Raw genomic sequence first — 24,836 nt, forward strand, 5'->3', positions numbered from 1 at the left:
CCACCCACATGGAGCGGGCACTTCTCAGAGAAGGTGGGATGGACTGAGGGCTGGAACGCTGAGTTTTGGTAAAGACACCCCCCAGAATGTCTGCAGGGTGGCCACCAAATTCCGGCAGCACAGATAAACAGATGATAAATAATTTATTAATACTACATAACGAGACAGTTTTGTTTCCAGACTGGGCGGCCACCTTGTACCACGGGGTGGCCGACGACCCGGGCACAGAAGGAAGCAGCAGGACCAGACTCCACAGTGTGTTATTAGCCCGGATGTCAGGCCCGTGCTCCGGGGCTAACCAGTCACGGATGCCCACGTGGATCACGTAAATAGGTTCATACATCATAGAAGAGATAATTGCCTCAGCAACCGAACAGCCTCCAGTCACAGAGAACTGTTTAGCAGGCTAATTAGCAGCCTTCGTTACTCTTCCCCAGGCCCCCGGGAATGATTCACGCTAAATCCTGAGTAATCCAAACCCTGGCTCTCAACTTTCCACTATGTGTCCCCAGCCCCGATGCGTATTCACCGTCCCCTCCCTTAGATGGTCAGCAGCAGTAGGATCGTGCTCATGGTAAAAAAAAATGTGGTCTCTCTAGCACGGCGGCTTCAGTCAGCTGGACATCCTATGTGTCTGCTAAGGGCCCCCAAGGCATAGGAGAGAGAGACAGAGACAGAGAGACAGCCACATCACCCTCTGTAACCTGGCCTCCACACCCTGTTTGCTGTGTTCTATTAGGAGCAAGAAGCTAGAGCTGCCCCATAATTGAAGGCAAGGGTATTAGCCTTTACCTTCTGATAGGAAGAGAATCAAAGAGTTTGTGGATACATTTTAAAATCATTATAGAAGTTTCTGGTCTTTGCACAAGAAGTACCAGGAGAGGCATCCGGAGGCTTTGCAGTGGCTCAGCTGTGTTATCAAAATGCAGGCTCCTTCGGCCTTTCTTCTCAGCATCTTTGAGGACTGGGCTTCTCACGTTATGTTCACACAATGGCTGCTGCCTCGCCAGCAATCATATCTGTCTTCTAGGCAGGATGAAGGCAGAATGTCGTTTGTCTCCCACCCCCAACTCCCTGCCTGCCTGAGCAGGCATGTAAACGCTTTCTCATATACCATCTGGCCGACTTCCTCTTACATTTGATTGCCCAAAATTGTGTGGCATGGCTGTCAGGGGCTCAGCTGAGCTGGGAGAGAGCACTGAGCTGTCAGGGGTTAAAAAGCAGCCAAGGAAAGCAACCAGGAGCAACAGTGAAGCCTGTAATCACCCACTGCAATGCTGCAAGCACCCATCTCCCCCCTCCCTCCCACTGGGGAAGAGGCTGGGTCAGTGCAGACATGGGGGTCTCACTCTCCAGGGAGCCGGCGCAAAGGGACCGGACTGCGGGGGAGATGCTCCCTTTAGACCCTGCAGCCCGGCCGTGCACCAGTCTCGTGGGGGAGGGCTCACGCCCGAGGTCTCCCAGGGAAAGCCTTTCTAACGGCCATATCGGGCCTGAGAAACCGCAGACAGGTTTTTACCCTGGAGCCAGACTCCTCAGGCCCCACGTCGCTGCCAGAGAAGCTGGGAAGCTGAGAGATTCTTTTCTAACCTTTACAATGAAAGAAGGCAGGGGCCCGGGTGGCCGGGATGCTGGTGGAGAGGACAGATCAACATTGCCCATCAGGCAGCATAAATTCCCAGAAAGGATGCGCGACTGCGTTTCAGATGTGTGGATGTGTGATGATTCAACTGTGAATTCTGAAATGTATTTTAATGTGTATATGTAATAGATATCAACTAGCAGAAAGAGAGAAAATATTTGAGGAGAGAAAAGTCAGGAAAAAAGTACGGGGAGGACGAAATGAGAGGAATGAGTGGGGACAAAACCAAGACGGCTCCCCTGAAGCCAGGAGGACGGGAGGGTAGGCCGGCGACCCCGCAGGACGGCAGGGGAGGCCAGGGACCCCGCAGGACGGGAGGGGAGGTCGGGGACCCCGCAGGATGGGAGGGTAGGCCGGCGACCCCGTAGGACGGCAGGGGAGGCCGGGGACCTGGGATTCAGTTTCTCAACCCCAAGGGAGGTCGCTGTTGGGTTTGTTTGACGGGTCCTTCTCTCATAGCATCGTGAATTTGGTCTCGCCTGTTTTTGGCCGTAGCAGTTCACTCCCTTGTCAGCATAGAAGACTGATCGTCCAGAATGAATCTCGCACTTTTCCAGACTCCTCTTCAAGCAGAAAGTTCTGAAAATGAACACACCCTGCTTCCTAGGTTTATTTACCACCCCCTCTGCTAGACTTCCAGCAGCTGTAGGATCATGCTCGTTTAAAAAAAAAATTTTTTTCCTGCTCAATTCATTTCTTTATTTTTATTTATTTATTTGTTTTTGGCTGCACTGGGTCTTCACTGCTGTGAGCGGGCTTTCTCTAGTTGTGGCAAGTGGGGGCTACTCTTGGTTGCGATGCACGGGCTTCTCACTGTGGTGGCTTCTCTTGTTGCACAGCACGGGCTCTAGGCACAAGGGCTTCAGCAGTTGTGGCGCACAGGCTCAGGAGCTGTGGCTCACGGGCTCTAGAGCGCAGGCTCAGTAGTTGTGGTGCACGGGCTCAGTCGCTCCGCAGCATGTGGGATCTTCCCAGACCAGGGCTCGAACCCGTGTCCCCTGCATTGGCAGGAGGATTCTTAACCACTGTGCCACCAGGGAAGCCCCCAGTTCATTTCTTTAACACTTAATTTTTTTTCTGTCAAAGTCAGAGATGAATTAGCAATGACTTGGCAGCCAATCAAAATTCATAGCAAGCTATTTTGTGACCCGTGGGTCAGAAACAAATTTCCTACAGACTTCAGGAGGGATCTCCCTTGGGTTTGTTTGGGTGGGAAATTCACATCCTGCTCCGGGTTCTCAGCCCTGAGCAGGGTGGTGGCCGCGTGTTCCTGAGGCAGCGTCTGTGCAGCTGGGAGTCTCTGAGTTGCCTTCTCGGCGATTTCCCAGTGACGCGGGGAGAAGGTCTGAGGCTGCAGCTGCCAGTGAGTGATTCTCAGCTGCAAGTCCCCGTCAGCTGCGGACCAAGAAGAGATGCAGGAGAGGGTGAGAGCAAGACTGCCCGTCTCCCCAGTTCTGAGGCTGGACCACTCTCCTCCCCAGGAGGAGAAAGGACACCACCGCCAGGGGTTTCCCAGGCGTGACAAACACGCTGAAGCGCAATCAGCCTTCCTTTTCCCCGAGTCAGAACTGCATGGTTCGGGATCTGCCAGTGAATCTCGACGGATGGAAACGTCTATTTCCAAACACTTAGAATTTCCCATTCCGGCAGGATTAGCAAACTCTCAAATTGCTAGTAGTTGACCAATCTTTTCTGTCGATGGTCATTCCACTGAGAAGAAACAATCTTGGACCTTAAGTCGTTAAAAGGATTGGACACATGCAACGTGTCCCTTCACGTCACTATGTTTACTGAAGAGCAAATGCTCTGCAACACGGAACATCTGTGAAGACAATACATCGTTTCTGACACTGTGCTGTCAAAGGGACAGAAGGAAAAGCTTCATACAAAAAGAAAAGCAAGTACGGCCAGCTAGTTAGCCAAGAGGGCAAAGGCAGGGAGACGTACATTAACTGGATCTTCACAGCTGCTAAAAGCCTGACAAGGGAACTATGCATTTTAACCAGCTACCAAGCAATGGGGCATTTGAGAGACACAGAAAACAGGAGAGACTTTAATTTTCTCCTTGTCAGTTTTCAACAGAGAGGCTGCCACTGGAGCAAGCACGGCTACCCCGCCCTGCCGACGCCCCGGCTCAGCGTGACGACGCGGAGTGCAGGATGGCTGCGCCACTTCCCTCCATCACACCTCCACCCGCCTGCCCCTGTGAGGGGCTTTCTTTTTTGGGCGGCACCAGCTCCCTGGGCCCTGCCGTAGCCTCCGTCCTAGTAAAGGGAACATGGGTGAAGAGCGGCCACTGCGAGCGCGTCCTCCTGGGCCGCTGTCCAGCCCCATCAGGGGGATTCTTGGGTCACACGCCATTTTCCCAGTTACTGGTCTGGTGATAATTTAGTTCCATTTAACAAAAAGACCTTAAGCCTTAGGTTACTCCTGGGTGCTGAGGCTCTGGGTCATATACTGTGTTTCCAGATATGATTTCAAAAGTGCTGTCTGGGGAATTCCCTGGCGGTCCCGTGGTTAGGACTCGGCGCTCTCACTGTCGTGGCCCGGGTTCGATCCCTGGTTGGGGAACTAGGATCCCGAAAGCAGCATGGTGCAGCCAAAAAAAAAAAAAAAGTGCTGTCCGGCCCTTGGCAACCTGGCAACAGTTACAGACGTCCCCAGAGAGCCGGCGGGCGTGTAGGAAACGTGATCCACATTAATTATTTACTGAGTGCCACTTACTCTCCTGTTCTCAAGGAACCTACATTCTATCAGGGAGAGATGGTAATGACGAGGTCACCAAACGAATAGTGAGCCGACCCGCTTGAAGTGCCTGCTCTGAAGAGTAGGGCACACGCTAATGATGAAGATCAGAGCGCCCTCAGATGGGTGGTTGGACGGGCCCCTCCCGGGAGGTGTGTCAGCTGAGCCCGGGAAGATGAAGAGCTGGTGCCAGGCCAGCTCTGAGGCCAGAAGAAGCTTCTAGAGAAATCCAGGGCTCGGAGCAGGAGCAGACCCCGGGGAGGAGAGCCCGGTGAGACACGGGGTGTATTCCCCCTGCAGCAGGAAGCCCCGGGAGGGTCCAGCCAGGTCACGAGGGTGCCCGGGCCACAGAGCGAGGGCGCGGCACATCCAGCAGGGGCCTTGCCCCGGGCCAGGCAGCCTCCCGCCAGGTCCCTCTGGTCCCTCTGCACCAGGAGTGGCCGTCCCGTCAGCTCACACTGAAACTTTGAGCCTTACAGGAGCCGAACGCCTGGCGCGTGTCTGATGGGATGATTCTCAATCACGCGTTAGATCATTATATCCTTAGAACAGGGGGTCCCCCTGACCTGTCGTGAGAACTCCCGAAGAATTCACTCTGATCCACTGACTCTGAATGTGCCCCTTTGAAAACAACAACAGGCCTGGGACCAGGGCTTGAATCTGAGGCTAAGAAGAAGCATTCACGGATCAGAGGTCCTTAGTTCCCATCCTTGTTCACAGCTGTGTCCTTAGCACCCAGCACAGAGGCTGACACATAAGTATTGTTGAAAGAGTTCATATGTTAGCCTAGTAAAAGCTCAAGAAACACGATTAAACCTCGGTAGTACAGCATCCCAACCAGCTAAATTAAGTAGCCTTGGACACTAGCCCTGGGGTGTGAATACCATCTGCGGGGAACAGTGGGACGGATCCACAACTACTCCAGCCTCGGGGCGCCAGCATCAACCACTTACTGCTGCTGCAAGCTTCTGGGACTGCCTGACCACGCGGACGATTCCATCTCTGGCCTGACCCCTGCCCTCCAGGCCCTCACCCTCCAGAGACCGGGCAGGCAGTGTCTCCCTGACCCACGGGGCCCCTGTGGGCACCAGCCCCTCATCCTGTCTCCCAGCTGCCTTTCCCTCTGCCCTACTTCGGGCTCTGCACCAAAAACAGGGGAGCCTCTTGTGGGACCGACCAAGCCCTAAATCACTAGTTTTATTTCTTGGAGTAAACTTAAGGCTGAGAAAAGGTTCTGGAATGACTGCCCTGGGGAACTGAAAGTCCATCTGGAAACATGAATAATGTGAAATTTATCCCTCCGTGGAGCCCCGCAAGAACAACTACAATATCATCCTTTCTGAGAATTCCTGCCAATTTTTTATGGGGTCAGCAGAAAGTTACATCTTAAGTGAAGACTGCACAGATTTCTACAGGGGTAGGGAACTGCTGGGACGAGGGCTGTGGAAGCTACAGGTAACAGTGAAACTCCACAGACGGGATTTGTGAGCACTTGGCCCTTCACAGCAGGAAGCGGGACGAGTGCGCCATCCATCCAGATGTTGACCGAGCGGCTACTGTGCGCCAGGCGTCGTAGGCACTGAGCGGCTACTGTGTGCCACGCGTCGTAGGCACCGAGCGGCTACTGTGCGCCAGGCGTCGTAGGCACCGAGCGGCTACTGTGTGCCACGCGTCGTAGGCACCGAGCGGCTACTGTGCGCCAGGCGTCGTAGGCACCGAGCGGCTACTGTGCGCCACGCGTCGTAGGCACCGAGCGGCTACTGTGTGCCACGCGTCGTAGGCACCGAGCGGCTACTGTGTGCCACGCATCGTAGGCACCGAGCGGGCAGCCACCGCCCTCGTGGAGCTGACCTCTTCCTGGTGTTGAAGACGGGTCATAACGGTCTCACTAAACATGATGTCCAAGGTCAACGTGTGACTTTCAGTCCTTACTGTGGCTCAGACAGTATGAAAGGAACGAGCTTGTTGCTCCATTATAGTTGAGAGTGAGACAGATGTGTAGTCATTGTTTGAAAACTCCCAGATTAATGAGATCTGGCATTTACGTGTTCTCTCGTATTTTTCTTCTCAAGCTGCAGAGCTCGACTGGGAGGTATTTGGCAAAAGGCCTCGCTTGCCTAAGCTGTCACCGGACAGCGCGTGGGGCTCTGGGCCAGCCCGGTTCCAACTCAACTGCGGCGGCTTGATGAGGCGATGAGCACAGAGTACCGAGTACCATAACATCGCAGAGTGGTTGTAACTCACCCCCTCACGGCTAGAAATTATCTGCCTCCAAGGAAAAGTGTCAACAGCGGTCATCTTCTGGAGGGTTGGCAGTTCTTAAATTTTAGTTTCAGAAGAATCACTCAATGAGTCTCTAACCAAGAGGTCCCAGCTCCTCCCCTAGGAATTCAGCTTGAGAAGGTCTGGGGAAGGGTCCAGAGGTGCATTATACCACTGTGCGTGCTGATTCTATGGCAGGGGGCTCTGGTAACCCTGAGACGGAGGGTGCAGACCTCCAGGTCCTGTTCCCCAGATGTACAGCATCTTGGCAAGGATCTCCTCCTTGGAAGGGAAGACGGTTGGAACAGTCTCTTTTACGGATTAAGCTTATTCCTTCCTCTCATGCGTCCAGCAAATACTGTTTAGCAACTGCAGTGGACGTGGTACAGTCTCCCCACTGGAGGGAGGGTGTCAGGATGAGTGCGCACCAGCCGCTGCCCCTGGAGATGGAGGATCTTTTAGGGACGACAGTGGGCCCCACTGGACTGAGCCTGCCTGACTCTGCATCTTCTCGGTGCTCCCCAAACACCCAAGTTTTCTTTCCTCATCTCCTTCAAGTATTTACTGAACGGACTTCTTTCACTGAAACCTTACTAGATCATTCCGCACTAAAACCAGCATGTCAAAGCCTGAACCTCTCTCTTCCCCAGAGTCCTCCCCGGCTCTGCAAAGAGCAACTCCCTTCTTCCAGCTGCAAAAACAGAATCTGTTCACCTCTCCTGCACCCGCTATCCGTCCATGGCAAGTCCTGATGGTCCCGCTCTGAGACGTGCCCAGAACCCACTGCTTCTCCCCAGCTTTCCTCCAAGCCAATGTTGCCATGTCCCCGAGTTACTTGCCTCCCGTCCCCCTCCCCTTCCCCCCGCTAACCATCCTAAAGAACGAATCACCCTCTGTGTGCCTCTCCCCTGGGAAGCCTGCCCTGACTCCCCACGCCTGGGTCTGGTGTCCCTGTTCTTCCTTGCCGTGGTACTTCCTGCACAGCCTGGCTTGCTGACTGCCTGTTTATTCTTTTGTTTTCTCCGCTAGGTTGCAAGGTCTGTATGCGTAGGTGTTGTTTCACATAACCTGGTTCCTAGTAGACGCCCCGTGAGGGTTGGTTCGTTTAATGAAGGAGGGAAAGGAAGACTGAGGCAGAGGAAATAATCGAAGAAGACTCAGAGGATCAGAGAGGGCAAGCAGTGCTGTGTGCCTGGGCAGAGGCTTCGTGGGATGTCGCGTGGGACACAGAGAGACATGTACGTGCGGACAGCGAAGATGAGGAAAACATGGGAGGTTCTGGGTAGAAAACTGGTCTTTGGTCAGCTGTGGGGACCACTGGATGATTTTGAGCAGAACGGCACAGAAGATAATCTGGTACTGAAACTGGACTGAAAGGGGAAAGCAAAAAGACAGAATCAGCCAAACCACATGAGGAGAAATACCCCAATTCGGACAGCAGCAAGGGGATTGGGGAGGAGTAGACAGAAGTGAGAAACACTTGGAGGAAAGATACTGGATGCTGAGGACAAAGGAGACAGACAAGGCACTTGAGGCCGGATCGCGTGGCTGGAAGAACAGCGGTGCCTTTCATGGAAACATGGAGAGATTGCAAAGATGGCATAATTAGGCGCAAAGAGCACGAGTCTGTCTCCAAGCCTTTCAGGTCCGAAACATTCTCAGGACAGGCTGGTAAGAATGTACGGAACTGGAGATTCAGGGCTGAACTCTAGGAGAGATGTCTCTCTCTCTGTAAAGCCTGAATACTCCAGCCTCTGTCCCAGGAGGAGAATGAACACTTAGCTTTCCGGGAGTTTGGCTCATGCGGACATCAAAATGTTTTTGAACATTGTTTAAAGGGTTGTTTAATTTTATGAAAATATTTAGTATCCTTTCTTATTCAGTAGGGCAAAACTCAGCAGTTTGGGTGCAGTTTTTCACATTTGGAACCTTTGGAGCCAGAGGGTTCTTGCATTTGGTGGGGATGGGCGTTAGCCCTGTGAACATACGGCAAACTGGTGGAGAAAATGTACACAGTGTAAGTCGGAGAAAATTTGCCCAGGTGCTGAGACAGTCTTTAGGACAATCCTTCTGCTTAAGGCACGTGGCTGGGGCAGTACTGCTCTGCACAAACATACAAGGTTTCCAGTATCTGGAGACTCAGAGGAGCTTCTGTGCATGGCCAGCAACCAACTAGAATTGAACTTATCGACGCTTCCCATCTACCAAAAATAGATATGCAGGGGATTTAATGCTCAATTCAACTTTAAAAATGTCTGATACAGATGGGACAAAATGCTAGTATTTGTTAAATCTGGATGGTGGATACTTGGATCCCTATTATGTTATTTTCTGCACTCTTCTGTATGCTTGACACACAGTAGTTCATCCTATTTTTTAAAAAACACTTCAAAAAACAGATATGCGAAACAGAGCCAAAAACTGAGATTCTGAGAATCAGGCAAGTCTGGGAAGATGACCTACAGAAGCAACAGAGTGACCCCACTTTGCAAAGTGCTTGTCCCCTCCAAGAACAAAAGGCCATGGTGGTGACCACAACGTTCGAGGTCATGGGACAGAGAGGGAGGTAGCGATTCTCTCTGCTGGCTGTGGGTCCCACGGGTCTGTAACAGTCCTTGTGAGGTCACCGCCAGCCTGGGAAGTTGCAGACCCACCATGACACACTCCCAATTTGACAATTACGTGGAAGCCAGCACAGTGACAGAGGAACTTCCTCGTCAGCCAGGCCACACGGTGTCCCTGAGCTCGGCTCGGTTCCCAGGACAGGGCCACCATGTCACTTGCTGTCATGGTGCCCTTCCCAGCAAACACACCCAAGGTGTGAGTCTTGGGGATCGTTATCTCCTCCGGGGCTGTGTGACCAGGGAGACGCCCCCGTGACAGTTCCTCCAAGCTCCCCAAAGCGTTCCAGCCTTCTGCTTCCTTCCTTTGGACAAGCCGAGAGCCTCCTCCGCAGTGTCACAAAAGCCTGTCTACGACTGAGGCTTTGGAAAATCCAGCATTTCCCAAAGCTGACAGACGCCTCCTGGGCCCCCGGCTTCGTGCATTCAGGCCCGTGTTGGAAACCCAGCATCATAACCACCAGCCACGTGGTGGGCCCAGTGCAGGGACAGCGAGGCTCCAGCGCATCAGCTCTTAAGACCAAATACAGCGGCAACACCGCCGAAAGAACCGGATCCTGGGGACCCCCCGTGGGCTTTAGACTTCTGCAAGGGGGAGGGGAAAGAGCGGACATGTCCTTCCAGCCAGACCCCGAGCGGAAATCCTCCCAATAAAGTATCTTTCAACAAACCAAAAGCAGAGCTCCCTCTGGCTCTCAAACCCTTGAAAGCAGTCAGCATCCAGCCCACAGCTCCCACCCTCGGGAACCACGCCCAGAAAGGTCCCCTGGGCCCCGCACCTGCTCCCCTGGGGCTGTGCCATCTGAGGGGCCCCAGCTGCCCCTCTTTACCAACAGCCGGGGGTGTGTGCTGGTGACTTCCCTGCACCAAGCTGCCAGGACTTTCTGGAACAAGTAAGACTGAACATTCAGCTCTGGGAGCGCCCCCGAAACCAGACCTCCTAAAATCTGCTTGTTTCCATCAGAGTGCTGGAGCCCCAGACCCTCCTGTGGGAGAAGACCAGGTCAGAGATTCTAAAGGTCATACTGAGAGCATCCCTCCTTCCCAGCATCCTGGGACCCCGGGGTCGCAGTGCCTCCTGGCGGCTGGGCTCTGTTTCCAGTCGAGGGACTGGGAACATCACCGCCACAGGCCCATTCCCCCCCGCACCTGTGAGCCCCGTGGCCCTGTGTTTTCCTTCAAGGACAACTGTAAGGAGCCCAGGTCCTCTTCTCTGCGGCCAGGCTTTGTCCAGCAGGCACAGTGCTGGAGCCTCAGCCCGTCGCCACGGAGGCCTGCTGGGTGCAAAGCAGGTCCACACGCCCACACGACAGTCAGTCGAGGCACACCAGTCGTCCTCTCCACGGTGGTGTTGCCTCTTGTTTGGGGGCACGTGTAGGGAAACAGCCCGAGGCAGAGAGGAGATGGGGCGTCTCCCGCAGCCCCGAGGAAGTGCACGAGCTGGGTCCTAGCTGTCAACTGAGGCATCTGGTATCGTGGGCTTTCCGGCTCAAAAATACCGAATATCCTCATGTGCATCTATCTCTTACACTGGATGAGGTTTATGATGCCACAGACACAGCTGCTGGTTAAACTAAGGCCACAGATCGGGGAACAATGCCAACCAGGCAGACCACGATCATCCAATGCTCCTCTTGTCCCCATAATATACATTTTGGCAAATACATTTGAGGGACAAAAAGAGGATGCCTGTCCTGGGCCTGTATCCAGAAAAGACGAAAACTACAATTTGAAAAGATACATGCACCCCTATGTTCATAGCAGCACTATTTACAATAGCCAAGACACGGAAGCAACCTAAATGTCCACTGACAGATGAACGGATAAAGAAGAAGTGTTATAAAAGACAACCCTCAGAATGGGAGAAAATATTTCCAAATGAAGCGACCAACAAGGGATTAATCTCCAAAATATACAAACAGCTCATGCAGCTCTACATCAAAAAAAAAAAACAAACCACCCAATCCAAAAATGGACAGAAGACCTAAACAGACATTTCTCCAAAGAAGACATACAGATGGCCAAAAAAGCACATGAAAAGATGCTCAACATCTCTAATTATTAGAGAAATGCAAATCGAAACCACAATGACGTATCACCTCACACTGCTCAGAATGGCCATCATCAAAAAATCTATAAATAATAAATGCTGGAGAGGGTGTGGAGAGAAGGGAACCCTCCTATACTGTTGGCGGGAGTGTAAGTTGATACAGCGACTAAGGAGAACAGTGTGGAGGTTCCTTAAAAAACTAAAAATAGAGCTACCATATGATCCAGCAGTCTCACTCCTGGGCATATATCCAGAGAAAACCATGGTTCAAAAACATACATGCACCCAGAGAAATGGTTAAAGAAGATGTGGTTTCATATATATATATATATATATATATATATATATATACACACATACATACACATATATACACACACATACATACATACATACACACACACACATATACACACACTGGAATATTATGCAGCCATAAAAAAGAACGAAATAATGCCATTTGTAGCAACATGGATGGACCTAAAGATTATCATATAAGTGAAATAACTCAGACAAATATCATATGATAACACTCATATGTGGAATCTACTTTAAAAATGATACAAATGAACTTATTTACATAACAGAGACAGACTCACAGATTTCAAAAACAAAATTATGGTTACCAAAGGGGAAACGTGGGACAGGGGGAGGGATAGATTAGGAGTTTGGGATTAACGTATACATACTACTATATATAAAATAGATAACCAACAAGGTCCTATTGTATAGCACAGGGAACTCTACTAAACATTCTGTAATAACCTATATGGGAAAAGAATCTGAAAAAGAATGAATATACGTATATGTATAACTGAATCACTTTGCTGTACACCTGAAACACAACATTGTAAATCAACTATACTTCAATTTAAAAAAAGGGGGGAAAAAAAGAGGCTGCCGTAACAAAATTAATATTAAACAAGATAATAGAAAGAAAAGCAACCACAGGTGGAACACCCAAAGGGCAGGCATCATTTACAGACATGTCTTGTCTTCAAAGGCCCTGCGTTGGCATCTGTGCTTCAGACCCCATACAGCACGGTGTAATTACTGGTTAAACCTTTGAGTGTCACAGGACTTGAAAACGGCATGATTTGTTTTGCATCAAACAGAAACCAGAGCCTTTCTAACTTGAACCAACACTCCTTCCCTCGAGTTCTACCCTCGGCCAACACCAGCTAACGTGGGCTAGGTGCGTGGGGTCCACACCTGAAGGTTACCCACATTTTCTTGAGTTTCCTCCACATTCGGCTCATCTGGATACAAACCGCTCCCCACCCCTACCGAGCTCCCGGCTCTAAGTTATACAACTCAGGTCGCTTTGGCAGCAATTCAGAGGAAAGAGAGAAGAGGGACGGGGAAGAAAAAAGATAATGACCCAGGGCTTCCCTGGTGGCGCAGTGGTTGAGAATCTGCCTGCCAATGCAGGGGACACGGGTTCGAGCCCTGGGCTGGGAAGATTCCACATGCCGCGGAGCAACAAGGCCCGTGAGCCACAACTACTGAGCCTGCGCGTCTGGAGCCTGTGCTCCGCAACAAGAGAGGCCGCGACAGTGAGAGGCCCGCGCACCGCGATGAAGAGTGGCCCCCGCTCGCTGCAACTAGAGAAAGCCCTCGCACAGAAACGAAGACCCAACACAGCCATAAATAAATAAAAACAAACAAACAAACAAAAAACAGAAAGACTGAATTGCTAAAAAAAAAAAGATAATGACCCAAGCATCACTCCTCAAATCCTGATGCGTTGAATAGAAGGGCGTTTCGGAAACAGCCCTGGTCACAGCGGGCGGGCCCGGCAGTAACAGGACGAGCATCACTTCATAAACACACACACTCACTGTCCGTCCCGACGTTCTGTCATCACTCCGGCCTTGATGACTGGCCCCAGGACGGTGTGGCTTCTTCCTTCTGAGTCGGAGGCAGGAGGGCAGCCCACACACTGTCCTGTGTCCTTCCTGTGATGCCCCTCCGCGGCTCCTAAGGTGGCCGTGAAGCTGGTGTCTCTGCTCCACAAGAAGCCGCTGTTGATCCAGGATCTCCAGGGCGTCCGTCCGTCCCGGGGAGCAGCCGTGAAGCACGTGGGCGGTCCGGGCAGAGTAACTCCCGCCCGAGCAGGAAGAGCTAGCTCCTCAGCTGCATGCTGCCCTGGTGGCTCCCAGCCCACGCACTGCCCCTCCTCCTGCGCCCTGGGTGGCAGGGACCGCGGTCCAGGTGTGCCACAGCGCGCTCCCCCCATCTCAGTCCACAGACGACCCTCACCCTGACGCTCGGCCACCCACTCACGGCAGGAACAGCACAGAAGAGAAACAGTGACAACAAAAAGCACATCACTTGAATATCCAGAAAGCTAAGGAGGCAGAGACACTGCTTACCTTCCTAAAACTCATCACGATGGGGCTGTGTCTGCCCGGGGCGCTGGACTCTGCTGGTGGGCACTGGTGGGGGCGGTCTGAGAGCCTGCAGAGCCCCCCCAAGTTGCCACTCGTGCTGCATGCATCCCCCACGCCTCACCCCTCCTTCGAAATGACTCTGTCAGCAAGTCCCGGAACTGGCCGTTGAGGCGGGTGGTCTTCCGGACAGCCGTCTCGGGTAGGACCTGACGCCCGGCACCCTTCACCCTTCAGATGCCGCTGCTCCGAAGCCTCAGAATCCCTCAGCCTCACAGCTCCTTCCAAGGTTCTAGGAAGGCCCCTGGCTGTGCGTGTATCTGTTAGGAATAAAATGTACAAACGTAGGAGAGTTTAACTCAAGGGCCTCCCGTGTCAGGTGGCGCCGAGGTGGCCGTGAGCCCTCTGGGGCTGCAGCCACGGGCGCCGAGTTAGGGGCGCATCCACCTGGGTCACAGATGCATCTGTGGACAGTTAGTCACTGCCAGTCGCCCGATGCAGGAACGGCCTCCAGGAAAACCACCACCCATTGTGCCAACTTGCCCGGCCTCACGATGAGGAGGAGCAGGGCCCGGCTCTGCGTGCAGTGTAGACGTGCACTGCAGCTTCTGGCACCAAGTGCTCGGATCGCAATCCTACAGCTCTGTCAGAACACTGGGAGCCGGAAGCCAGTCTGCGGGCGATTCCTCGAGTCCACAGCTTATCTTTAAAGGGAACGTGATAGGGACTTCCCTGGCGGTCCAGTGGTTAAGACTTCGCCTTCCGATGCAGGGGGTGAGGGTTCGATGCCTGGTCGGGGAGCTAAGATCCCACATGCCGCGTGGCCAAAAAACCAAAACATAAAACGGAAGCAATACTGTAACAAATTCAATAAAGACTTTAAAAATGGCCCGCATCAAAAAAATCTTTTAAAATAAGAAAAAGTAAAGGGAATGTGATAGACATGATCCCAGACTTAACACCACCCCAGAATTTTAAATGGTTTTAACCAAGAACAACACGTTCAAACTATCCATAAATCCACTTCAACCAACCAGGCCAGAGGAAAGACTAAATGATATTCAATCTTTTATTTAAAAACATGACCAAAGAATATACAGGCAAAGGAGTTAGGGAGGAAAAGTTTTATAGAAGTATAGCAGCCAGTTAGTTAATTCAAATACTGTATTATGTTTCTGGATTTTGTGATTTTGTATCATTTGTTAGCTTTTTAAAAATACATAATTCTCGGTGATTTCTTCACTCATTATGTCATAACTAATTTTGTAACCTAATCTTACATTCTTGTTCTTTTTAATTGTCAGGAGAAGAAAGGATTTATCACCTGCAGCAAGTAAGGAGAACACTGGGGATCTCTCCCCAGACAGTGTCTCCGTGTTCTTCTCCTTAAAGAGGCCCCCTGGATCGTGTCAACTCCAGGCTCCACCTCTGCCCCCCACGTCCAGTGGAGAAGTGCAGGGGAAATGCTGGAATCGTCTAAATGTTTACCGAATTCAACGCCGCTCCCTCTTCCTCGTGAAAGTCATCCCCTCTGCTTTTTCTCCTCTCTCCCTCCTCCCGAGAAGGCAGCCCCAGCTGTGTCCCCGGAGCTGCGTCTTCCAGGCCACCGCCTGCCCCTGGCGTCAGCACACCCCGCCAAACGCCCGTCAGCTCTGCTGAGATGCCACCAGCGCTGACAAGGTCCAGGCAACAGGGAGTGGCGGGCTTGGCGGCGCGGGAGAAGGTGGCCTCCAGAGGTGGGGGACCACTGGGGACAGCTGCACACGGAGGGCCTGGGGTCGGAACAGCCCCCCAGCGATCCCTGCTGTGAGGCCGGCACCGACACCCCACACGCCACTTACCGGAAGTACATCCGAGACAACGCCTAATGGGCCCAGGCAGACTCGAAGCACAGAAACCTAGCTTCCCTCTAAAACGTAAAAAGCCTTCCCGACGAGAAGCGACAGGACAGTCGTGACCACTGTGCCAGCTTACAAACCGACCGGTCGTTACGGACGACCGCAGGGGTGCAGGTGGGCTGAGCCTCCACCGGACCTGCGGGGCGGCAGTGTCATCTCCCTGTTGCCTCTGTGGGAAGGTTTGGAAACGGAGAAACACTCGCCGACTAGGTGAGGTACTCTGAGCGGTCACGAGGGACCCGCTGCTCCTTTACCCGGGCTCCACCAGGACGGGGGCGAGTCACACTCACGTCACCCTGCCTTTTACTCACACGTTTTCATCTCCACTTATGTGGCGTGGAGGCATAGGGGTTCTCGAAGATTAAAATAACATTTTAAAATTTTAAGCTGAGGTTCTTTACCTCGGGGAGTTACTGGCTGTCCACCCGTGGGTCCGACGGCGCTGATGTGCTCAGGACACGGCCCGGACACAGCCGTCAGGGGAGGTGCGGAGCGGAGTCATAATTGACGTGAAGCTGAAGACACTGGACAAAGCTAGCCGTGCGCATGCGTGCGTGTGTGTGCGTAAGAAAGACGGGGCGGGACGGGGCGGGACGGGGCGGGACGGGGCGGGACGGGGCGGGACGGGGCGGGGCGGGGCAGAGCAGAGAGACAGAGAGGTGGTGCTTTGGTCTGGAGTTTCGAAAGGGGTCGGCTTTAAGATGATGCTAAGACCTTGGAGGAGGAGAGCGTAGAGTAGGTGTTACCTTCTAAAGGATGCAAGTCTCGGTACGAGGTCATTTCCCCATCAAGAAACAAAGCAATGAAAGTATTTCGTACACAGGACGGGGGGGGGGGGGGGGGGGGGGGGGTGGGGGTGGGCGGCGGAGCCTGGACAGGCAGGTGGGGGGAGAGCCGTACAGGAGGCGTGGGCGGGGGGGGGGAGCGCATCCCCGGCGCTCAGAGTCTGCGGGCTGGGGGCAGAGAACGCGGGGTGAGGGCGGAGGGCCTGGGGCCTGTGTCTCCACCGCCCTGGCCGCCTGCCCTACAGGGACGCGGGGAGGGCAGGCCTGGACTGATGGAGGGCGGCGGCCGACCACCCACCTGAGCCCCCTCAGCTCTCTCTCCGAGTAGGGAAGTCACAGCCCCTCGGGAGGGGGAGGAAGGCAGCGGGAGAGGAAGGGTTGGTGAGAGCAGCCCGGCCGGGGTGGAGGTGGTCAGCGGTGAAGGCACGGGACCAAGGCCGACACCGAGAGCAAGATGACAAGACGTCTCCGACGGGGTGGGCTGGGGGCAGGAGCACAGAAAGCACACGCCTCACCCCCGGGTCAGCGGTGGAGAGGACGAGGGAGACCAGCCCCGAACGAGTTCAAATCCTGAACTGACCGAGGAATTGCCCAGAAGAGGCTTTTAGGCCAGAAGCGGGTCTGTTACCCTCAAGGGCCAAGTTTGGGTTTTCACCACCTCACCAGCAAACTCGGTGCAGTTCCGGAGGAATAAAGGCCCGTTTTGCACATCAGCGGTGTCACCATACATTTGAAACCCACTGTACACGCTGGAAATCCCTGCCCCGGCCCCATGTCCCCCAAAGAGTCCAATCACAAAGGCCGCCTCGTGTGCTGAGGATTCGCCTACACTTTGGGGTGGGATTAGCAGGACCTGGACCAGACATACTCTGAACTTCCAGAAATCTGCTGCTATCAGAGCGCTCCTTGGCACTTCCTGACCCTAATTCGGGGAAGGATTAGGGAGCGAGAAACACGTGGTCTCTCACACAGGTCACAGGCCACGAACACTGCTAGCCTTGCCATCCTCATCATCACAGTTCCCACCATGCCGGCCTAATCTAAGGTAATAAATACAGTAAGTCCCCTACATACGAACCTTCAAGTTGCGACCTTTCAAAGATGCAAATAGGCATCTGGTTCCAGCAAGGAACCAGACCCTGTGCCATCAACGTCAGGCGTGAGTGACATTGCAGCTCGCCCTCCGTCTCCTATTGCTGACGATCCTTCAGCTCTACCACCTCCCACTCCAGTCAGTAACTCTTCTTGCCTGTTCCCTCGATGCCAGCTCCCGTATGCCAGCTGTTGTACTGGACTACTGTACTTTTCAAGGGACTGTACTATAAGATTAAAAAGGGTTTCTCTATTTTTTGTGTTTGTTTTTTATGTATTACTTGTGTGAAAAGTATTATAAACCTATGATAGTACAGTACTATATAGCCGATTGTGTTAGTTGGGTACCTAGGCTAACTTTGCTGGACTTATGAACAAATTGGACTTACGAATGTGCTCTCAGAATGGAACTCGTTCGTATGTAGGGGACTTACTGTGTAAGTGGTATGGGGTCTGCTTTTTCTTTGTTTCTCCCCCCTTTCACCTGCTGTTATCTTGGAAGCAGAAAATGACCATGTAAGCACGAGCTACCCTGTCCTCCCAACGTGGCATCCACTGTGCTCAGGGCCCCTCGGGACCCCCTCCCCATCCACCCGGAGCAACCAGCTTGAGCACCACAATTCCCTTTGCTCGTCCCCTGAGTGGTTTCTCTCCTGGAATGTGGGTGAGAGGCCCGGACTGTGCTTCTCCAAGTGCCCTGAGGCTGAACGTCTTCGTTTGCTTTCTTTGGACTCTCTTCACTCACCCCCCCTCCCCTCGCGCGGCTCCAGGCTGGCGTGACTGTTGCGATTCATGCGGAACTGAAATGAAAGCATTACCAACCCTGCAGGTAAAACGAGGCTATCTCCCATCTCCACTGTAAGTTGGGTGCAGCTCAAGTATTCAGCAGAGACTAAATCAAATCTCTTAAAATGCTCAAGCATACATTAGAGCTACTTATATTACCTTCGTAATGCCGGATATTTCCATAGAAAATAGAATCTTAAAATGGAAAGTTCTAAGCGAAAATAAGCAAGTGGGACTACCTCAAACTAAAAGCTTCTGCACAGCGAAGGAAACCAACAAAATGAAAAGGAAATCTACTGAATGGGAGTAAATATTTGCAAACCATATATCTGGTAAGGGGTTACTCTCCAAAGGAGCTCATACAACTCAATAGCAAAAACAAACAATCCAGTTAGAACATGGACAGAAGACCTGAATAGACATTTTTCCAAAGAAGACATACAGATGGCCAACAGGCACATGAAAAGATGTCCCACATCACTAATCATCAGGGAAATGCACATCTAAACCACAGTGAGATATCACCTCACACCTGTCAGAACGGCCATCATCAAAAAGAATACAAATATCAAATGCTGGAGAGGGTGTGGAGAAAAGGGAACCTTCCTGCACTGTTGGTGGGAATGTAAACTCATACAGCCACTATGGAGAACAGTATGGAGGTTCCTTAAAAAACTAAAAATAGAACTACCATCTGACCCAGAAATTCCACTCCTGGGTACTTGTCCAAAAAAAAGGAAAACACTAATTATAAAAGATACATGCACCTCTAGGTTCATAGCAGCACTATTTATAAGAGCCAAGACTTGGGAGCTCCCTAAGTGTCCATCAATAAATAAATGGATAAGGAAGATGTGGTGTATACACACAATGGAATATTACTCAGCCACGAGAAAGAAGGGAATCCTGCCATTTGCAGCAACATGGATGGACTTGGAGGGCATTACGCTCAGTGAAATGAGTCAGAGAGAGACAAATACCGGTTGCCAACAGTGGGGTCAGAAGGTACAAACTTCCAGTTATAAAATGACTAAGCCCTGGGATATAGTGTACAGCATGGTGACTATAGCTAGCAACACAGTACCGCAGAGTTGAACGCTGCAGAGAGAGTAGATCTTAAAAGTTCTCGTCACAGGAAAAAAATTCTGTAACTGTATGGGAAAGGATGTTACCTCGACAATGTGGCGATCATTTCACAATATATACGTATATCGTATCATTATACACCTGACACTAATTTGGTGTTATATGCCAATTATATCTCAATAAAATGTTTAAATAAAAATACTAAAGCTAAAAAAAAGTTGGACGTTCACTTAATCTAAGCTTAGCTGCGGGCCCCGCAGCAGCGCCTCTGCTGCTGGCCACGACCTCTCATCTGAACACCTTCAGTGACAGGTACGTGTGACACGCCCCACCCCACCCCTGCCCCAGACTCTTCTAGCTCAGGCAGAACTGTTGGGGAACCACTGACGGAAACCGCCTGCCCCAGCCAGGCCGGGGAGTAACCACTTGCGTGAGTTCTCTTTCAACAGGAGGTCCTGGTAAGGAATGCGGAACTAACAAGCCACCACCGACCGGAAGAATTCGGGAAGGGTCAAAAGGAGAGAGGAGACTCCAGTCCATATGTCCCACCAACCTCCCAGAATCCTCCTCGCTGGAATCCATCATGGCTGAGATGTGTGTGCCACCAGGAAGGACCCTGAGTCGGACCAAATATGAGCCAAGCAAGGTGATTGGCCAGAGACAACCCGGAAACTAACCCCATCACCATAAAACCCGAGACAGAGCCACGTGGCAGAGCAGTGCCCCTGGGTTCCCTCACCCTGCCGCTCTCTGCCCGGGCACCCTTTCCCAATAACGTCTCCTGCTTTGTCAGCACGTGTGTCTCCTCGGACAGTTCATATCGGAGTGTTAGACAAGAGCCCACTCTCAGGCCCTGGAAGGGGTCCCCCTTCCTGCAACAGAATGGTTTCTTCCTTTTGCTAAGGACGCCCTATAATTTGCTGGATTGGGCCTCAGTTTCAGCCCCTGACACCCTGTGGGCGAGATCTCCCCTTCTCCCATGTGCACACTCTTTGGGTGACTGGTGACCCCTCTCGTATCCCTCCCTCCAAGGCCCCTCTTCCTGTCCCGGCGCTGAGCCCACTCACCTTCCCGGAGCCCCTGGGAGCACCTACGACTGGCCGGGCCCTCACGGACCGTGGTGCTCAGGGCTTGGCTGGGGGCTCAGCTGTGGCCGCTCAGTGTGGAGCGGGACCGCTTTGTTCTAAACACTGTGGTCCATTCACGCGGCCTAGAGTTTAATTAGCTTTCCTGGTAACCACATTAAACAATGGCTTGTTTCTTAGCAGCGACTACGCATTTAAGCGCATTTAAGCAGTTGGGTTTTTAAAACCCGAAAACAGAGCCCGCCATTTACTTACTGATAGACTTTGTCCTGTCCTATGGGCTGGTTCATTCAGACTTTCAGAGACCTTTTGTGATTCTGATTTTTCCCTTGAATGTATTAGCATTCCACTCTAGTTCTGTGTCACCTGCAGATAAAATAAGCCACCGATTAAAAAAAAAAAAATCTTGTGTAGCACAAAAACGCAGAGTCCTGCGGTATGCCAATAACAACCTTCTTTTAGGTTAAAAAGGATTGATTAATTAGCAACCCTATGATCCTTCGACCATTTATAAACCTACCCAATTACCCTCTCCCTCAACCCCTGGGAGCAGGACATTAGCCAGTCTTTATGGCCGTCATCATCTGAGGCCCTTTTCTATGCGGGGCAATTACCCACCTTATGAGTCTTTCGGGAGCCAAGACCACCTCCCAGAATGAAAGGCAGAAAATGCCAGCGGCTGGCTTACCCAGCATCCTTTGCAGCTCGGGTACAGCCATGGGATCCGGGCCCCAGCGGTTGGAAGCATCGTGCTGAGCTTTGACCCAGGAGCTCGAGAGGGTGGGGACAGCTTCATGCCCTTGGGGACACCAGGGTCGTGGTGTCGGCAGTGGGAAAGGTGATGCCCAGGCTGGTGTTGACAAGCTCTTGTGTCCTCACAGGACCAGCCCCATGATTTCTGGATATGGTTCTGACGTGTGACGTCCAAACCCGGCTGTCTAGCCCTTCCCGAGGGTCGGTAAGCGGCTCTATATCCTTGAATAAAATCCCTTTTCTGCTTAAACTAACTAGAATCCGTCTCTGTTGTTTTGACCTAAAATCAGCCAGTGAGACCTGCCTCTTCCCTCATCCTCACGGCCCGGGAGTGAGTCCTTCCTGGACTGTGGGCGTCATCACCAACCTCACTTACACGTTTGCCAGTCGGACAGTCCTGTCGGAAAAGGAGGTGAAAACAGCCTGACACCGTGTGTTTTTCGGGACCTGGGCTGGCTCTTCAGAGTCACTGATGCCCTCTGCAAGAGCTTGGAAACCATCTTCGCGAACGTTCTTCAAGATGCTGGCCAAGAGTCAACATCAAATCCACCCATCTGAACTTCATAGAACCTGCCCTCTTTCTCTTTTTGAAAATTACAACTACCATCTCCCCATCTCTTGGGGCTCCGTTATTTTTCACGATTCCTCTGAGATTATCCCGAGGATTTCTCAACTGCACCTGTGGATTCTTCAGCATCCCGGGATTTCCTTTTCCTGCCTAGGAACACGCTGTCATACAATCCTCTCGGCCGTTTGATCTGCACTTTTTAGTTTGCAGAGGACTCTTCTTTGAGAAGACACAAGCCACGCAGGGGTTGAGGGGTTGCACGTTCTCTGTGACCTGTGAACAACCCCCCACCCAGCTTCCACGGCGGCCCCCTCACAGCCCCGCACATCCCTGGAGAATGAGGCAGCACACAGCCGTCTGTCTGTGCGTCCAAAGTCTGAGCCCAAACCCCGTGCCCCACAGCCTACACACGCCGTCCTTGTGCCCGGAGGAGCGTGTGCGTGGGGTGGGCATTCTGACCAGTGGCTGCAGCCCACCCCAGACACCTGCTGCCCTGCAAGCTTCACGCCCATCGCTGGCGACTCAGATTCCACCACAGAAACACACAGGAGCCACCACGTAAAATAGTCTGTAATCTCTGGGCCTTATCTACCTTCTTAAACATCACCGTTTAGTCTCACTTAATACAGCTTACGTATCTCTGGCAACAAAAGCAAGACTATTTCAAATGGTTAGAATCGTGAGTCCTAAGAATCACAGTACTGAGTTCAATGTATCTGTGCACAAATATCCACTATTCAGTTAATGAACTACTCAGACCACTAGAAATGGGGGTGGGGGGAGAGCGGAGGAGGCCCCCTGCCAGGAGGCTGAGGGGCGTTAAAGACCCACGTGGTCTGTAGGCAAGGGGCCAACCCCTGAGGCCCTGTGCTTTGAGGGTTTAAAAGGAGCGGGCTTCCTGTCAGCGAGGTGGCGGTCTTGTCACAGAGAGGGGAGCTCTGGCCCCTGGCCCCGGGCCCCTGGGGCTGTAACACCCTGGGCTCGGGCCTGGGAGGGCGTGAGGGCCTCCCGACCAAGCCAGCCCTGGAGAGTCACTGTTCCTGGAACTTGTACAAGGGGCTCTGCTCTGGCCCAGTGGAGCAATGGGGGCAGATGACACAAGACGCAGAGACACATTCACCCCTCTCCCTCCCCTGCTACTGAGAAGACCCCCAGCCCCAGGCCTCAGCTGCCGTGCCCACCACTACCTCACCCAGTGCCCGGGAGCTGCAGGGATTAAGGGGCTCGGCTCCAAGTCCCTGGGCCAGTTTGGCGGGGACGCCCTTCACTGAGATAGGGATGCCCGGAGGGTCCCTGGCCAGTGAGACGGGAGGAGATGGCACGGGCTCTGAGACCCGCCAGGCTGCGGGAGGAGACCCTGCCCGAACCCACCGCCTCCTCCCCCAGCCCAGCTCCGGGCGCTGGTCCCGACTCGCCACCACCAGACCCTATTCAGCCACCAGCTCCTCTCTGCCCTGATCATTTAGTGACCCACGATCCAGCCCGTCTGCACCCACGTCTGCACCCAGGCTACCAGAAGTTCACGGTCAGGTACGGGGGAAGGGGCTGGCGTGCCTCGGGAAGACTAACACCCGTGTTCCAGTGTCAGGGAGGGGCCCCGGAGTGCTCGCTCTGCTGGGGCGCAAGGGGTCCTGTGATTCCTCCACACCTTTAAGCCCCAAACAAACGGCCTTAGGTTCCCACAGTCCTGCACCTACTCTCATCCTTGTCGGTAAGATGCCAAACAAAAACTGCAATAAATCTAAATGCTTCCCTTCTCCCAAAAGGTCTGCAGCAGGATCCACCCCATTCTAAAAGAACACATCTTAACTACCGTGATCAGAGACACACAGGACACCCTGCACCCCCTGCCACCTTTAAGAACAAGGAAAATCACAGATAAAAGTCAGCGAGTACATGATGGAGAAAACCATAATTTGAAAAGACACATGCACCCCAGTGTTCACAGCAGCACTATTTACAATAGCCAGGTCATGGAAGCAACCTAAATGTCTGTCAACACATAAATGGATAAAGAAGATGTGGTACATATGTACAATGGAATATTACTGAGCCATAAAAAAGAACAAAATAATGCCATTTGCAGCAACATGGATGGACCTAGAGATTACCATATAAGTGAAGTCAGAAAGAGAAAGACAAATATATGCTATCACTTATACGCAGAATCTGAAGAAAAGATACAAATGAACTTATTTACAAAACATAAACAGCCTCACATAGAAAACAAATTTATGGTTACCAAAGGGGAAAGGGGAGGGATAAATTAGGAGTTTCAGATTGACATATACACACTACTATATATAAAATAGATAACCAACAAGCACCTACTGTATAGCACAGGGTACTCTACTCAACACTCTGTAATAACCTATACGGGAAAAGAATCTAAGAGTGGATACCTGTATATGTATAACCGATTCACTTTGTTGTACACCTGAAACTAACACAGCATTGTAAATCAACTATACTCCAATTAAAAAAAAAAAAAAGTCAGCAGGCACATGAGCAGATTGAACAGTGCAGAGGAGATGGGCCCGACACAGCAAGAGAACAGGGCAAGAAATGGGAGACCCATTCATCCTCCTGAGGAACGATCACAAGGGGCAGCGTTTCTGGGGGTCCCACCAGCAGCTTCCCGCTCAGATCCCGGCCTCGCCCACCAGCAGAGGAGCAGAGCCAGCCTGGGGGCTTGGGTTCGGGCGGGACTGCCCTGCCCAACCTCCCCTCCCCGCCGCCCGCACTGCGGGGACGGGTACCTGTGATCTCTGACTGCCCTTCTATTTCTGTGCCTGGGTTGTGGGTGAGACTCGTCAGCACAGGACGGAGGACAGGGGGGGTCTGTACCAGCCCAGGAGGATCTTCAGCCACGTCAGGTGACACCTCCCCCAGGTCCATCTTTGCATTTTGGGACACAGGAATCCATGGTCTGGACTTGCCATCTCTGAGGATCTGCGTGGTCATCTGGCTCCCAGCATGTTTCCTTTCTTCGAGGGAGAAACACAAACAATTCTCGGTCCTTCTCCTCCCTCTGTCCTGTTAGGAGGGAAACATTTTCAAGTCACCCTGGGTT

At 52.4% G+C, this 24,836-nt stretch overlaps 1 protein-coding gene across 4 annotated transcripts in view; it reads right to left on the reverse strand.

The window, feature by feature from the left end:
* The window catches only part of LOC309633367 (uncharacterized protein), a 68,540-nt gene that overhangs the window by 33,724 nt on the left and 9,980 nt on the right, over positions 1-24,836 (reverse strand). For 2 of the 4 annotated variants that reach the window (XM_082402161.1, XM_082402160.1), the window contains exon 2: positions 24,523-24,799. In XM_082402161.1, coding sequence (XP_082258287.1) covers positions 24,523-24,799 — 277 coding nt within the window. The other 2 variants (XM_082402159.1, XM_082402162.1) reach the window with 2 other exon arrangements.

The sequence above is a fragment of the Balaenoptera borealis genome (genome assembly GCF_965194805.1).
Source record: "Balaenoptera borealis genome assembly, chromosome: 8".
Classification (NCBI taxonomy): domain Eukaryota; kingdom Metazoa; phylum Chordata; class Mammalia; order Artiodactyla; family Balaenopteridae; genus Balaenoptera; species Balaenoptera borealis.